This window comes from Porites lutea, chromosome 5 (genome assembly GCF_958299795.1).
Source record: "Porites lutea chromosome 5, jaPorLute2.1, whole genome shotgun sequence".
Lineage (NCBI taxonomy): Eukaryota > Metazoa > Cnidaria > Anthozoa > Scleractinia > Poritidae > Porites > Porites lutea.
The window spans coordinates 4,528,963-4,545,213 of record NC_133205.1 but is presented as its reverse complement, the minus strand read 5'-3'; the positions used below and the strand labels follow the sequence as shown (position 1 = coordinate 4,545,213).

Below are 16,251 nucleotides of genomic sequence, written 5' to 3'. Positions count from 1 at the left end.
ACGAAAAGCTGTTTAAAATGTTTAAAATTAGAGGCCCCTGAGATAGCAAAAAAATCTCTGCTTAGTCCGCCAAGTAACGCCCAGCTCGTCTCAAGTTGTAGAGAAATACAAAATCTTGCTGTGGAAGGAGGCCGGGATGACTATCTTCTTTGGATGAATGCCCAACATATATTTTTTCGAGCTGCCTATAACCTAAACTGTTAAACTAATATTGTTTGGGAGTTGAACTGGCTCTTGCGCACCAGGTGATAAAAAAGCTCAAAATGGATCATCTGAGGGTCTTCAAGCTGTATCCCACTTAATAAAGGATTAAATTAGCTGCAAAAACCGTGGACGAAGATCCTGCTAGTTGTAAACGTTGGATCTCTAGAAAAGATATCAAATCAGCCAAAATATAAAGAACCAAAAACGAGAAGTCCAAAGACTACTGCAAAGTTGATTTAAAACAACGTGTATTGTTTTTTATAACAATATTTCGGCTGGCCATACCAGCCTTCTTCAGATTTACAGATGTTACTGAACTTATGTAGCAATCACAATATTATATAAATGGAGAATGTCGCAATAAATGGGAGAGGCGGAAATGACGTACAACATAAAAACTGGAAAGGAAAAATACTCTGGATATGGATTACAATAATTCGTCACGGCGGTTTAGCCCATGAGGTTCAAGAGTTATGGCCTTATCTATCAAATGCGACTCCCTAGCCTTACGAACTGAGTCACGTGAAGAATGAATTTTCTCTAGTGGGATTAACTGCATGTCAGTATGAGAATGGTTAGAATGAGAGAGAAAGTGTTCAGAAACAGTAGTGGGTTTAGATTTAATGTTAGTTTTGTCGACTGCACGTCTGTGTTCGTTAAATCTGTCCTTGAGACTTCGCTTAGTTTCACCTACATATTGTAAATTACAACGGTTACATTGAACCATGTAGATCACATTTTTAGTGTTACAAGTAATGTGTGAAGTGATGGAGCGTGTTTCACCTGTAGCGTAAAAGGTATAACTTGTGTGGCCGTTAGTAATGTATGGACAAGTGGTACTTGTCCATACATCACTTCACACATCACTTCACACATTACTTGTGTAAATGTACAGTAAATGTATGAAGAAAATCCAGGAGAAATCGATTTTGGTTCGAGTTAGCAAGGGTTCGAGTCATCGGGAGTCAACTGTACTGCGTTTTTTGAGAGGGGCGTTGGGGTCTATAAAAAACCGAAAAACCGCTCTAAAATTACCCAAAACCGATGAACAGCGATAGATTTCAATAAAAACCGAAAACTTAATACAAAACCATCATAAACGAAGATTTATACAGCTCGATTTTCAAAACCCTAGTCTAGATGTCAAACGTTAGTGCTATGTGAAACACAGGGACCAAACGGAAAAATTGAAGAACAGTTCCCCAAAACCCAAAAACACCTGTTGGCCGTCTGTCGGTATGGGGAAAGGGTGGACAGTAGGAACAAGGGGACCAAGGGGAACAAGGGGGAACAGAGGCAACAATCAATCTCGTAATCCCGATTAGTTGTTTTCGGCATCCCGTAACCCGTAAGTACTTTCAATCCCGAATATTGGATGGCGGTGTTGGCTCGAGCAAAGGGGTCGGGTTTTTTTCTCATATGTTGACTCGGCTGGGACTGTGACCCTCTTTCCTGAGACAACAATTTCTCCATATAAACGAGACTGAGTGATTATTAAGATCAGACTTAAACTTCGCAATTGAGGAAACAGAGCGAGCAGATGCTAGAAAATACGTCAGTAAGGTGAGCGGGGCCTAAGACGGACAGCTGGTCCCAACTTCTAGGAAACTGAAAAGAATGTATTTTGCGGTTTTTTCACTCCTTCTAGCTGACTCAAGAGCCTAAGGCAGGTTATGTTATTTCTTACAATCATATTTGATTACTCATCACAAAATTTCTCTTGGGCTTTTCCGATAAAGATATTGTACCTTTGCACACATTGCATAAGTTTTATAGCTGCGAGCTGCCTAGTACTTACGCAGGTTGTGGGACGAGGGCCGATCGACGAAGCGGAGAGCTTAGGAACGAATTTTCTAAGAGCGCAAGTCTCCTTGAGAAGAGCGACGATGACCTTTACCATTGCCTGGTTTCAAACCGAGGGGAAGGGGAGAGTGCATTATGGTATTATCAGCACAATACCTGCGTAGTCAGAAAGAGCTCAGCGAGCTTTACAGTATCCTCGACTTTGGTTTTCATTGGGCCGATATAAATGAAATGCCACTATTCGAAAACAAAGAACAGACATCTAGGCTGCCCAAAGCGAGTATGGCAGGTGTATAATGTTGAGTGAGTGTTTACTTGCAAAGACATAGACAGAGTAGTAAGGTTTTATAACCGTTGGTATAAATAATTAAGGTGCGGCTTACTCTTCTGAATTCAAAAAAGGCCTTCGTGCCGGCTACATTAAATTAAAATTGGTCTCTTCAATCTCCTTTCCTCTCTGCCGTTGCTTGTTGCGGCAAATGACGATTAGGACAACAAGTAAGATTGCAGCTACAGCACCAAATACTGCTGTTAAAATGGCGAGTGTCATCACTAGAGTACCTAAAGTGAAAAATGCAATTATTATAAACAAATTTGTTAGTTTCGCTAGTATAGAAGGGACGCCCCAACGAGTTGCAACCAATTCACTTTTAGTAAAAGTGATAAAAGTTATCCGTTATCTTCTTTAGGGATAGTATGAGAGCGAAGGCATGCACGGAGTTGCGGGAAAACCACCACTGTATTTGACACGCCTCATTTTTACTATCCTTGCTATTCTTTACTGCAACACTGCATCCTTCATTTTCTACCCCACCAGTCTCAAATTATTTTGTAAGCGACCAACTCCCATAAACGACCGGCTTTAATTAACGGGACACTGTAGGCTACCTCAACCCAATGGAACTACTCCGAGTAGCAATCCCCTCCTCTTACAAAACATAAAAGGTAGACTACACCATTAAGCTTGTGCACAGACGCCCTCCTCCCCTCAGAAAACATCGGGGAGAGAGACTCTCTTTCCAAGCCTGTCTGTACACAGACTAACTACACCGCCAGTCAATTTCGCCTCGAGGTCAGGTCCCTTTCCTTGGAAACTGGGATGGTAAGGTCCTGGGGATGAGGTTGATCACCAGTCATATAAAAGTTCCGACGAGTCCCTAGGCTTCCGGAGAACAGTATCCAAAATTTGGAAGAATAACTAGCTGTATGAAGAACTCTGATTACGATAATTTAACTACATACCAATTCAGTTAAAAGTCTGAGTTTTAGAATATATACCTTTATCATCATCAGGCTCCGTCTCAGTTGTGCCTAAGTTTAGAATTCATCACGCATTGCCTCATCAGTTGTGTCCGGCTTGGGACGCTCTGTGGTTGGGTCTACTTGTAACTGTTCTGGAAGAAACTCATTCCACAGCGCCATCTTTTTTGGACGCATTTTAGACCTAACTGTTAAGTTCGCGCCCAGGCCAATATATTCTTCTCGCTCGGCTGAGTACTGGGGCCACATGGTCTCCAAGGGTATCGGAGAGTTGGGATTCCTAAAATAGAATAAGCATTCAGGATCATCCAAGTTGTGATGGTATGAATTGTAAAACTATTTTAATCCGCAGAAAAAAACCATCGTCCGACGCACACTAGCAGAGCTTTGGGAACGACGACAGCGAAGGCACAAATGAAGGTGAATTTCTCTGAAAGTGAATTCTTGAGGAACCGAGCGCGATCTTGAGTTTAGAAAGAGAAAGAAAAAATTGTCGTCTTGTATTTGGGTTCTCTACAAAATCGACACCATCTCTTGAGGGAATTTCACGTCGTTGTCGTGCAATGACGGCAAAGAAATGTGCAAAACAACGTGCTGCGAGTGTAGAGTTGTAGTTTTGTTTATTTGACGTTCTCGTTGCCGTCGCCGTCGCCGTCGCCGTCGCCGTCGCCGTCGCCCTAGCCGTCCCAGTTGTTAGGGAGCTTAAACAACGAGGACGGCGACGGCAACGAGGAAGGCAAAAAACCAATAGGTTTAGGTTAGCAAAACAACAACTTTGCACATGTATCACGCTTGTTTGTAAATATCTTTGCCGTCGTCATACGACTACTACATGAAAGTGCCTAATTTCACGTTTTGTCGAGGACGAGAACACAAGACAGCAACTTTCTTCTTCCTTTGGCAAACTTTGTGTCGGTCCTTTAGAATTTAACTCCAACAAAAATTGTCAACATTTGACGAATTAAGCGAGATAGGAAAAGCGTCATAAAGTTTAATGCAGCCTTCATTCACTTTTTAAGTGACGTTTTAGTAATTACAACGTATGCATGCCTTCACAGTAAGCAGTAATGTCTTTCCAGTGACTCTATTAGTCTGCCCTATACGTTGGCACAAGGAACCCACATTCAACTAGGGGTAATCCCTTTCTGGTTCTGTCAAACACTTAGTAGTATTACTTAGTACAAGAGATGCTAGTATCAATTATTTCTTTCTACAAACCCTGTTTTGGCAAAATTGCTCCACAGCGTCATGAACTTCTTGCTGAATGTTATTTCCGTCTCAGTTGTGTGATTCGTCTGAGCCAGAAGCGGTAAGCCAAATGTGTAAAATATATCTGCTCCATGAAATATTCCATACCAGTCTGGTAATGGAACACCGAAGTTAATCTTGGGTGCTATTTCTAGTTGGTAAAAGTACGTTGGAAGTTGCTTCTTCACCAGTAAATTTGCAGACTCTACGGCAGGAGCCTTAAAGTACGAGTCTGTTAATAGATGAATGAACTGCCTGCGTACCACAATGGGATCGCTGACGTTGGACCAGTCTGTGTATTCATAAATTAGCAAGTCTTTGATTTTCTCAGTCTGGGGTCGAGTCCATACTCTCTTTCTTATCTGTTCTTCAAATACCTCCCTTGAAATGCCGTTTGAAACGTCGAGAGGTTTCGTGAAACCTTTAATGGAATAAAAAAAGGTACGAGTATTGATAATAGAAACCTAAGTTGAAAATTGAGAAAAGGTGCTAATGACTCGCGAATAGGCTTGAGAAAGGAGAAACTTGCACTAAAGTACTTAGGGCACGCCTGAAAAGAAATAAGCCATTATAGGATGGACATATTTATTCTGCTGAATGTTTTGGTGACAGTGGTTATAAAAGCAGGTTCTGTTAGCTTACTTAGTAGATATGATTAACGTAACTGAAAAGTCGAGTAAATAGTAAGAGTAACTTATGTGTTCTCAAGGAGGCGTTTGTGGTCGCTGAGAGGTCAACACTTCAAACTCCATTATCTCGCTTCTCCCAGGTGTATAAATGGGTACCGGTAACATATTGCTGGGAGTAACCCTGCGATGGACTAGCATGTCGTCTAGGGGGGAGTAGCAATACTCCTAGGCATGCTTCATACTAAGGAATCGGGGATACGCTCCAGCCGTTTAGGGCCTTGGCTGGTGTGCACCTTAATGTGTTCCCACTCTGTTGCAACACCGAAAAAGACCTAAATTGAATGGGTTCAAGTGTAATCATAAAACACCGAACCCTTGCACAACGGGTTCGCATATTCAGGTCAGTTGGTTTACTGCGTCTGTCTCTAAGACTTTTCCACTCACAGATCTCCAAGGAAATTGGACTCGTACCTGGGATATCCGCGAGAAAAATAACACCATCGTCCCGTGTTACTCCAACCATAACATTACTGGCGCTGAATTTTCCTGCTTTTAAGAGCTTTAAAGGAGAATCTAGAATAAAATACATTACGAGAGGTCAGAAAATCATAATTAGCTGCATAGGTGTATGGCTTTACCGGATTGGATGGTCTTGTAAGGCGGTCTGACTCGTGAGGGGAGGATAGGGGAATGTGAGCCCGGAACAATGGGAACATAGCGATCAACTACAAAAGGCCCTGGCGGTACTTCCTTATAAGAGGCTAATGAGGACGTGCCACTGGATGGGGTCGCATTTTTACGACTGGATTGACTATAATGGGATCTCACTTTCAACAGAGTTGCTAGAATGGGGTCGCACATTTTCTGATTTTTGGGGTAAGATAGTTCTTTACATTTACGGTCAGCAAACGTACAAGAATGTTTGTACTGTAGGTGAAAAGTAAAGTGTTCTTAATTCAATATAAGGTAGATACATAAATAGAAGTGACTAAGAAGGGGATCGCGAAAATTACATATTTGACCAAAAGTGACTAAGATGGGGTCAATAATTGTCCTAAGTATAATATCTATGCTATATCTATTTTTTTTTTTGCTGTCATAATATACAATGTTACTAGGGGGGACAATATTAGTCTACCTAGATGTGCCCCTCCCCTACTTAGTATTATTTTATTTTCCTTATGAATAGTTCTGTAATTAATGCTAAGTGGACAAAAACTAAAATACAAATAATTAGCCACAGAACAGACTATAATGGGGTAGGAGCTCTGAGAGGTCAGCGACACATACCCAACAAAAATTAACCCAAGTACCCCCGCCTCTGGGCCAAAAGGTAAATAGCTCGAAACAACACGATTTTCATATAAACGAGGTTGTAGAGTAACGAAATATTCGGGCCAGAAAAACTTGGTAATAATAAGGGGTGGTCGGGGAGTTTCCTTGTCTTGAAACTCGATCAATTATGTCTGTCAGATATAATTTAACCTTAAACAAGAGAGGATAAGAACTTTATCCTCTCCTGCCTTGGATCAGTCTCAGTCTCTTTTTTACTCGCAGGAGGTAAAGTAGAGGATTACATTCATACCCCACTGATGTAAGGTAGTCCGGACTCTGGAATCCTGGGAATTTTTGCTTGAAAAATCAGGAATCCTTGGCTTTGGAATCCGGAATCCAGCTAAAGGAATTCAGGATCCCGCCATCAAGTGAAATATATAAGGAATCAAGTACCTGGAATCCGGAATTCCCAATTTGGATTCCAGGGGAATCAAAGACTGTCTAGATTGCCTTACACGGGGCGTACATTCATTTCCGTACCTGGTAAAAAGTATCCATCCACAACAGGGCAAAAAGACAAAACATGCTCCTTTGGATATATCTGAATTTGTGCATCAATAATTTCTTGAAAAGTTTTCTTCTTTGCGCACTCTTTAAGTGAAGATTCGTCGCATCCCAGTAATTGGGCAAAACGCCTTGAAACGAAATCAGTAATTAATACCACAAGCCTCAGCGTCCCAAAATTTATAAGCTGCTTAGCGTCTGGTTGCTATGAAGCCCAGGGGGAGCACTCTAGGGTAGTGTGAGTAGAAAAGGGTATAGGTGTACCGCCGAAGCCTTCAATTGCTCTGTTGGTACCACAAATGGACACCGCTCATCTGCAGCCGTCACACTCCTTAACACTCTTTCCGATCGAAAAACAAACTCCATTAAAGACGCCACATAGTGAAATTATCAGAGATTAAATAACCTGTTTAAGACTGAAGACCCTGAATGAAAACAATACCCCGCTGTTCAGTAGCACATATCCGTTTACGACAAATAAAGGAGAGCCTCGCTGGGCTATGAAGTAATGAAATCGTCCAGTTGGGTATCCATTATTGCAAGACTTATGCAGATCACTACCGCAGCGCTCGAACTCGTAAAAGACTTTTTTTAGTCATCTAATTTTTTTAATGTACTTTTTCATGAATTCACTAGATTCTAAATCCACCAATCACATTCCTCTAATCATGCATAAGCACATATGGACATTTCCAGTGCTAGCGGTGACGCAAGATGTTTGACACATGATCCTAGTTTAGTGGCCTTAGCTCCCATGACTCTCCTCTAGCCCCTGTGGTAGAGCATCTGGACTTGTTATCAAAAGACCCTAGGTTCGACTTGTTGAATTTTTGCCTGTTTAATTGAAGTCTACCAGGTTTCCAGATAGACAACTGTCTGAAAAACAAAAGCTAAACATAACGAGTCACAACGTTCACAGTAATCACATCGCGAAAAAGGCGCGAGTCTAATACACAGTAGAGGCTATGACGTGTCTCGGATAATACACAATGTCATCAGAATAATTATCATCTAAATGCATAAATAAACGGTTCAGTAACAATGTCATTTTTCCACACGACTCCTGTTGGAAGTACTCGGACTTATTCTTCCGAGCCGCCTGTGTCACCGACTTAAAAACTTCGGTGCTACATCAGATAATCTATTATTCAAGGAGTCAGCTTATTAAAGGTAAAATCATGTAGAGGTAAAAGTAAAGAAAAAAAGCGTCTCGACCTGATAGTTGACTTTAAACAAAGTATTTTGAAAAATGGGTGTGAAGTTTAGCCCATGTTAAAAAGCACCCCTACGTGTGTCTGTTCACGCACTGACATTTGACGTTATCAGATTAGTTATGACATTGGTGGGCAGAATGCTAGTAGTTAGTTCTCAGTGTCCTATTATTTGTAAAACAGAGAGGTCATGAGAATTACGGGCATGATCACACAAGATGAAAATACTTGATATTTTATCAACGTCTCCCCACTACTTCTGTGGGAAGTGGATAGGGGCAACAAATGAGAATTCAAATTTTGATCCCAGGGTTTAAAGGGTTATAAACCAATGTGCTATCTGTAAATAGTTGAGTACATTTAGGGGATCTCATCAGAAAAGCTCAAGGAGCTTGAGGGGGCAGCGTGGCCGAGTGGTCAGCGCGTCGGACTCCCGGGTTCGAGTCCCGCTGTGGCCACTTGCTGGATTAGTTCTCGGTCGTCTCGAGTTCAAATCCTCGGCCACGTTTGTTATAGCCAGCTGGTTGCCTCCTGCCAGTTGGGGTTTTTAATCCTGTTATGTTGTTTTTGAATTATTTGTTTCTAAGTATTTGAGTGGAGTGCCTGTAAACTAGCGGCATAAGCTAAGTGCACTTTCCACTAAAAATAAGCCAAAAAAAAGGGAGCTTGCTGAGATCCCAGGCCAATGTAATTGATTTTCGATGTATAGCAGAGTTATGACTTGTTACTCTAAGTGTTATGTTGTATCCAAATTGATACAATAAAGTTGCCTGTATTCATTCATTAAAAAGAAATGCAAAAACATCAGCTCTCATCATAGCAAGTGCTCCCTCTCCTAATCTGTCGCCCCTATTTTGCGCCTGGTACGAAGACGACATCACTTGACACGACATCACCACGACATCACCAACCACGTGCATTTTTTGCATGACGACATGATCATGATAGCGTGGAATTTCATCCCTCTATCAGATTTTCCAGCTGAGAGGGCGGAGTTAACATTCGGGTTCCTAGCTGGATACCCAGGTTCCTTTTTTGTTGCTGATTAGAGCGTGAGGCACGTTATGGATGAATTAATCGTCTTTAATGAAACAGATAAAAATGAAAATAACAAATTTTTAAAAGGCCTGGTTTGTAACAAAATTCAGAATACTGCACCTGGCTACGGCGTCTGCTCATTTCTTTCCTGAGCAGCAAAAAGAACTGCTGCTGTTCCACTCTGCATAATAGCGTTCTGGAACAAACCTTGCGTCAGGGGAGATAACATCATCAAGCCAACGCTTGCTCCACCTGCCGACTCACCAAATATGGTCACTTTGTCGGGGTCGCCACCAAAACTGAACATTTGCAAATGACAACTTTAGAAACAATAACTTAACAATAGTTCTGAGTGATGGCGATCTACAAAGCGTGAAATTTTTTTTTTAATAAACAGCCTTTTGTCAAAAACAGAGAGCAAGATTTAATATATTATGAAAGTGTGACTGTGGAAATAAGTTCAAGCTTAAAATAACGTACATATCCGATGCATACGTTTTCGGAGAGGTTGTATAAATATTGACACTGAACAAGTGTGTAAATTTTAAACTAATTTCAGCATCAATATAACCATTCCATTTTCTCCAAGTTGAGACCCGTCAAGCTAAGAATGAGCAGGCCAAAGATTGCTCGGCGTTCAAAGAAAAAATGTCCCCCATATAAGAAATCAATTGGGCTCGTTCTCAAGGAACATGACCAGAATCAATTACGTATATGTACAGAATAGAAAAACACTTTTAAAAAATGGCATGACTATTCTTGTTGAACTAATAATCATTTTCGCACCACTTATTCTAGTTATCACTCTTGCGTGACTCTATTACTCAGTTGTCTTAGTTTATAGTTGGTAACACTATCGTACCTCGCGATGTTTTTATTGACCCATTTCATGGCCTCTACTTGATCCATCATGCCATAGTTTCCTTTCAGAGCGCTGCTTCTCGAGCTTAGGAAACCAAGAGCTCCCAAGCGATACGCTGCTACGACGACAATAACGTTTCCTTCGGTTGCCAACACAGCACCATTGAATGACAAAGTGTCACCTGAAAGAAAAGCTCCGCCATGAATCCAAAGCATCACTGCAAGGCGAGAACCGCTTGATGCGTTCTCGGGGATGTAAACACTGAGCATTAGACAGTGTTCTTCGTTGAAGAGAGGGCGTTGGTACTCCGTTCCTTGCATCACAAGCTGAGGACAGACACTGCGTGTCGCGTTTGCGTGTAGAGTTTCAGTCCACGTGTCCGGTGGAACGGGATACTCGAAACGCTTCGCCTGGGCAAAAGGGATTCCCAAATAGCTTTTAACAGTCTTGTTTGTCGATATTTTAAGTACAGTCCCGCTTACAGGGCCATAAGTTGTCATAACAGTAGGGGAGGTCATGGAATAAGACCGCGAAACAAGGAAGGTTAACAAGAGTAACACAGTGAAAGAATACATGGCGATTGCACTCCATTCAGTGATAAGAAGTAACCCAGTCCATGTAATAGAGGGGATAAGTGTGACGTCACGTTACCATGGTAGCACTATTTCTGGATGACAGCAAAAGGGAACTTAAGAAAGAGACGTTAAGGACCTTAAGATCCGACGACGGCGACGGCAACGGGAACGCCACAAAAGCAATAGGTTTAATTAGCAAAACAATAATTTTGCACGTGCATCACGTTTTTTTGTACATTTCTTTGCCGTCACTGCATGACTACGACATGAAAATGCCTCATTTCACGGTGTACAGAGAAAGTACACTAGCAACGACGAAATTTCCTCTCTCTTTCTGAACTTCGATATGCATGGTTCTTAGGAATTCAACTTTAGAAGGGTTCGCCTACATTTGACAAAGTTAGTGACTTGGAGTAATCGCGATGAAGATTGAAAGAACGCGAATTCACTTTTTCAGCGACGTTTTCTCTGCTGTCGTCGTCCTCGGATCTTAAGGTCCCTGTTTTCGGGGCGACGGCGACCAGACTGGCAGAGCAAGCCTGGAACAGAGGCAACCGTCGCATCCCTCCAAAATTCGAACATTAAGATCGCAGTGAACTCAGGAGGACGGCGACTTGGAAGACTATCGAAGAGGAAAATATGGCTTCACATAAAGAATTAAGAGAATTAATGTTTATTTGCTTGCATGCAAGAACAATAACAACAACAACAACAACTTTATCAGTCAGTATTCCCACGTTAGTACGTGGTATTACTACTATTCTAAACAATTTTCAATACGTTTCATTTATACGATACTCTAACGAAAAAGGTGAGCTAAAAACACAAAATTAAAATATCGGAGTTCATCCTTTTTGTCTGGATACTTTCATTTAGCTTGTAGGACAATTTTGTCCATGTAAAGCTCATGAACGGTTTGCTGTTTGCCATATTGGATCAGATTAGATCCTGGCTTTGTGACATGAAACATAGAAACACTATAAAGATGAAAGTTCAGGTAACAGAGCTTGGAAATCGAGCTTGAAATGTGACTCAAAGAAAACAAGGACAATTTAAGAACGATAATCTGCAAAATTCTGGTTTCTAAACGCAACAAACCTGATGGAAATGAAAGTTAAAAACTCACGTTCTTGCCACAAAGCCAAACAGACCAGTTTCACGTCGCCGACGGGAGCACGACCGCAAGGTGGTGAGCAAGAGCATGCGCAATATTGCACAAATCATGACGTCACGTCCGGTTGAAGTTGCCGTCGCCCCGAAAACGTCTCCATCTTAAGTTCCTAAAACCAACGGCGACGGCGACGGCGGCAAGGAGAACGGCAAAAAATAATATGTTTATGTTAACAAACAACAACTTTGCATGGGCATGACGCTATTTTGTACATGTCGACCGCTATATCGACCGATACATCGGTCGACACTACCTACAGTAAACATGATCCTTCCATTTCTTTGCCGTCGTTACAGCTCTACGACATGAAACTTCCTAATTTTCGCCAAGATTTGCCAAATTAAATGAAATTGAATCAGGAGCCCTGGGCTCCTGATTGAATAAGATCGTTGAAGTTTGAAATAGTGCGAATAGACTTTAAAGTGACTTGGTTTGTTGTCATCCAAAAATGTTGCTACCATGGCAACGTGACGCGACAACTTCTCCTCTCTATTGTTATGTAATAGCTGACTCTACCCCAGGAGACTGAGAGACGACCGGGAACGAGTTAGATCACGTGCTTTTATTACGGGGGATGACGGGAGACTGAAGTAGTCATTAAAAACAAAAACTGAACGCAAGGCTGGCACTACGGCAAAGGCCTGAGGGCCTGAGCTATTGCCCGAAGTAATAGCGAAGCGGAGCCCTAAGGACCCTAAGCTAAAGAAAATTGGGAAAATATGGATCCGAGAAAATTTGTTATGGGCGTCAGCGTACGACCGAACGCTTACCGTCCGTACAGACTCTGAGGATAGGGGTAAAAAATACTTCTCAGGGTAGGGAAGGGAATCCCAGACGCGTATTTTGCGTTTCGTTTTGGCCCGAAATTAATCATTTTGGGGACAGCCAACGGACCTTGTACTCAACTGACGACAAAATTTTGCGAAAAAGGGCTTTGCTTTTTTCCTTATCATGCTTTTGGACAAGCTCCAGGAGCAACCTAGTCTCTTCTACCCCCGCATGGTCAAGTTGGACAGGTAAATCAATGAATGAAAACTTATGCAACATCAAATATATTAGCCAGGTTTTACTCGAACGAAAAATATATCGTATAAATGCTAAGCGGCGAAGGAACGAAAACGGCCAAAGTAATCAGTAAGTCTAATTAGCAAAATACCAAGTTTGCACGTGCAGAACACTTTTTTTGTACATTTCTTTGCACGACTACAGCGTGGCGGTACTGGTAGCTTGTGTGGCTGAGGGAGCTTCTGAGTCAGCCACACAGTTGTTCTTTGGGACAGGCTAATTCATGCGAGTATGAATGACATAGACATAGAAGTTATTATAACCTTAAGTGTAAATAATTAATAACGTACGGTTTGGTCCGTCCTATGTCCAACATGCGTAGAGTAAAACTGGCTTCAATCTCCTTTCCCTGATGCCTTCACTTGTGGCATATGACGATTAGGACAACAAGTAAGATTACAGCTACAGCTCCAAATACCCCTGTCAAACTGGCGAGTATCATCACTAGAGTATCTAAACGTGAGAAAAAAAACAATAAAATGAATTAATTAGTTTCGCCAGTTATGGCGTGGAGACCCCCACAACCACTTTACTTTTGATAGTAGAGAGTCTCTCTAGGTAGTCAGCAGTCCCTTATCTTCATCAAAGCGAGCGACACACGCCCGGGCAGATGGAAATCGCCACGGTGTTATACCATACTGAACTATATTCACATGTTTTACTGTACTTAAAGAAAATAAGGGACCAATCCACGTAGCGATCCCTTCTCCTCACAACTCATAAAATGAACTACCCCACAAGTCTTTGCCTCTCGCTTTTGTCTCGTCACGCAACTCTCTTCTTCTTGGGAAGGAACGTTGCGTGACGAGACAAAACAGCTGCCAGGGGGCCACAAGCGTCTCATATTACTTTGTATAAGAGATCACCACCTATCCAAAACTCCAAAAATGTCCAGTGAAGCGCTATTGGCTGGAACCCTTACGTAAAACGACGTTATTTTAATTTCACATTGTCGTAAACCTGTTGTAAGAGACCACTTGCACAACAGATAAACAAATTGAAAATGCCACACTACTCGGAGTATGCGAAAAACCTTTAGCCCTTCATAAAGACAAATTGTTGAACCGGGACCTCTTAAAATCAGTCAAGTTTATTAACGGTATTAATCCTAAATAAAATAAAATGGAGGGAAATACTAGGGATAACTGGGATGACTAGGGAAGACGTATGATGACTTACGACGACTGGGATGACAACGGATGACTAGGGATGACTAGGGATGATTAGGGAGGACTAGGGGTGACTAAGGATGACTAGGGATGACCAGGATGACTAGGGATAACTAGCATGACTAAGGATGACTTGGGATGACTTCAGATCCCTATCGATGACTTGGATGACAAGGGATGACTAGGGATGACTTGAGATCACTAGGGATCACTTGGATGACAAGGGATAAAAAGGGATGATTAGGATGACTAGGGATGACTAGGGATAATTAGAGATGACTAGGGACGACTAAGGATGACTAGAGATGACTAGGATGACTAGGGATTAGTGGGATGACTAGGGATCACTGGGATGACTAGGATGACTGGGATGACTAGGGATTACTAGAAATGTCTAGGGGTGACCAGAAATGCCTAGGTATGAGTACGGATTACTAGGGATGACTGACATGACTAGAGATGACTTAAGATAACTTAGAATGAGTAGGATAACTAAGATGACTGGGGATAACTTGGGATGACTAATGATGCCTACGGATGAGTAGCGATGGCTAGGGATTTCTAGGGATGACTGGGATGACTAGGGACGAATAGGGATGACTAGGGATGGCTAGGGATGAGTAGGATGTCTACGGATGACTAGGGATGACTAGGAATGATTAGCGATGACTAGGGATGACTGGGATGACTAGGGATGTCTTAGGATTTCCGGGATGACAAGGGATCACTTGGGATGGCTAAGATGCCTAAGGATGCCTAGGGATGATTAGGGATGACTAGGGATGACTGAGGATGCCTAGGGATGACTAGGACGACTAGGGAAGACTAGGATGACTAGGGATGACTAAGGATGCCTAGGAATGACTGGGACTACTAGAGATGACTTGGAATGACTTAGGATAACTGGGATGACAAGGGATGACTACGGATGACTAGGATGCCTAAGGATGACTAGGGATGATTAGGGATGACTAAGGATGACTAAAGATGACAAGGGATGGCTAGTAATGACTATTGATGACTAGGGATGACTAGGGATGACTAGAGATGACTAGGGATTACTAGGAATAACTGGGATGACTAGGGATGACTACTGATGACTGGGATGACTAGGATTGACTAGAGATGACTAGGGATGACTAAGGATGCCTAGAATGACTACGGATGACTAGGATGACTAAGGATGAGTTAATATGACTTGGGATGAGTAGGGATGACTGAGATGACAAGAGATGACTAGGAATGACTAGGATGCCTAAAGATGAGTAAGGATGACTTTGGATAATTAGCGATGACTAAGGATGACTAAGGATACCTAAGGATGACTAGGATGACCAGGGATGACTGCAATGACCGGGACGACTAGAGATGACTAGGAATGACTTGGAATGACTAGGGATCAGTAGGATACCTAAGGATGACTAAGGATGACTAAGGATCATTAGAGATAACAAGGGATGACTAAGGATGACTGGGAATGACTAGGGATGTCTGCGATGACTACGGACGACTAGGGATGACTAGGGATGTCTGCGATGACTAGGGATGAGTAGGGATGACTAAGGACGACTAGGGATTATTAGGGATAACTATTAATGACTGGGATGACTAGGGATGACAAGGGATGACTGGGATGACTAGGGATGACTAGGAATGACTGGGATTAGTAGGGATGACTACGGATGACTAGGATGACTAGGGGTGACTAGGGATGAGTGGGATGACTAGGGATGAGTAGGGATGACTGGGATGACTAGGACTGACTGGGATCACTAGGGATGACTACTGATGACGGGGATGACTAGGGATGACTAGGGATGACTGGGATTACCAGGGATGACTAGGGATGACTGGGATTACTAGGGATTACCATGGATGACTGGGATTACTAGGGATGACTAGGGATGACGGGGATTACCAGGGATGACTAGGGATGACTGGGATGACTAGGGATGACTAGTGATCAGTAGGGATGACTAGGGATGACTGGGATGACCAGGGATGACTAGGGATGACTGGGATGACTTGGGATGACTACGGATGACTGGGATGACTAGGGATGACTAGGGACGACTGGGATGACTAGGATGACTATTGATGACTAGCGATGACTGGGATGACTAGCGATGACTAGGGATGACTGGGATGACTTGGGATGACTGGGAAGACTAGGGATG

General features: G+C 42.4%; 1 protein-coding gene across 1 annotated transcript; it reads right to left on the bottom strand.

Annotated features, from left to right (window-relative positions):
- Nucleotides 1-3,304: 3,304 nt before the first annotated feature.
- Nucleotides 3,305-10,594, bottom strand: LOC140936881 (neuroligin-4, X-linked-like). Its single transcript, XM_073386386.1, has 6 exons — nucleotides 10,095-10,594; nucleotides 9,361-9,531; nucleotides 6,960-7,114; nucleotides 5,616-5,717; nucleotides 4,486-4,936; nucleotides 3,305-3,547 (listed from the first exon to the last, which is right to left on the bottom strand). The coding sequence occupies exons 1-6, from the start codon at nucleotides 10,592-10,594 to the stop codon at nucleotides 3,325-3,327; spliced, it is 1,602 nt and encodes a 533-aa protein (XP_073242487.1). The 3' UTR covers nucleotides 3,305-3,324.
- Nucleotides 10,595-16,251: the final 5,657 nt, after the last annotated feature.

What these genes read in the sequence shown, in the direction of transcription:
- LOC140936881 (XM_073386386.1), bottom strand. Translation starts at nt 10,594, where the DNA reads ATGACAACTTATGGCCCTGTAAGCGGGACTGTACTTAAAATATCGACA. An exon ending in GAAAGAAATGAGCAGACGCC is followed by an intron (nt 7,115 to 9,360) that starts GTAGCCAGGTGC and finishes TTTCGTTTCAAG; the next exon opens with GCGTTTTGCCCAATTACTGG. An exon ending in AGCAATTTTGCCAAAACAGG is followed by an intron (nt 3,548 to 4,485) that starts GTTTGTAGAAAG and finishes ATTCTATTTTAG; the next exon opens with GAATCCCAACTCTCCGATAC.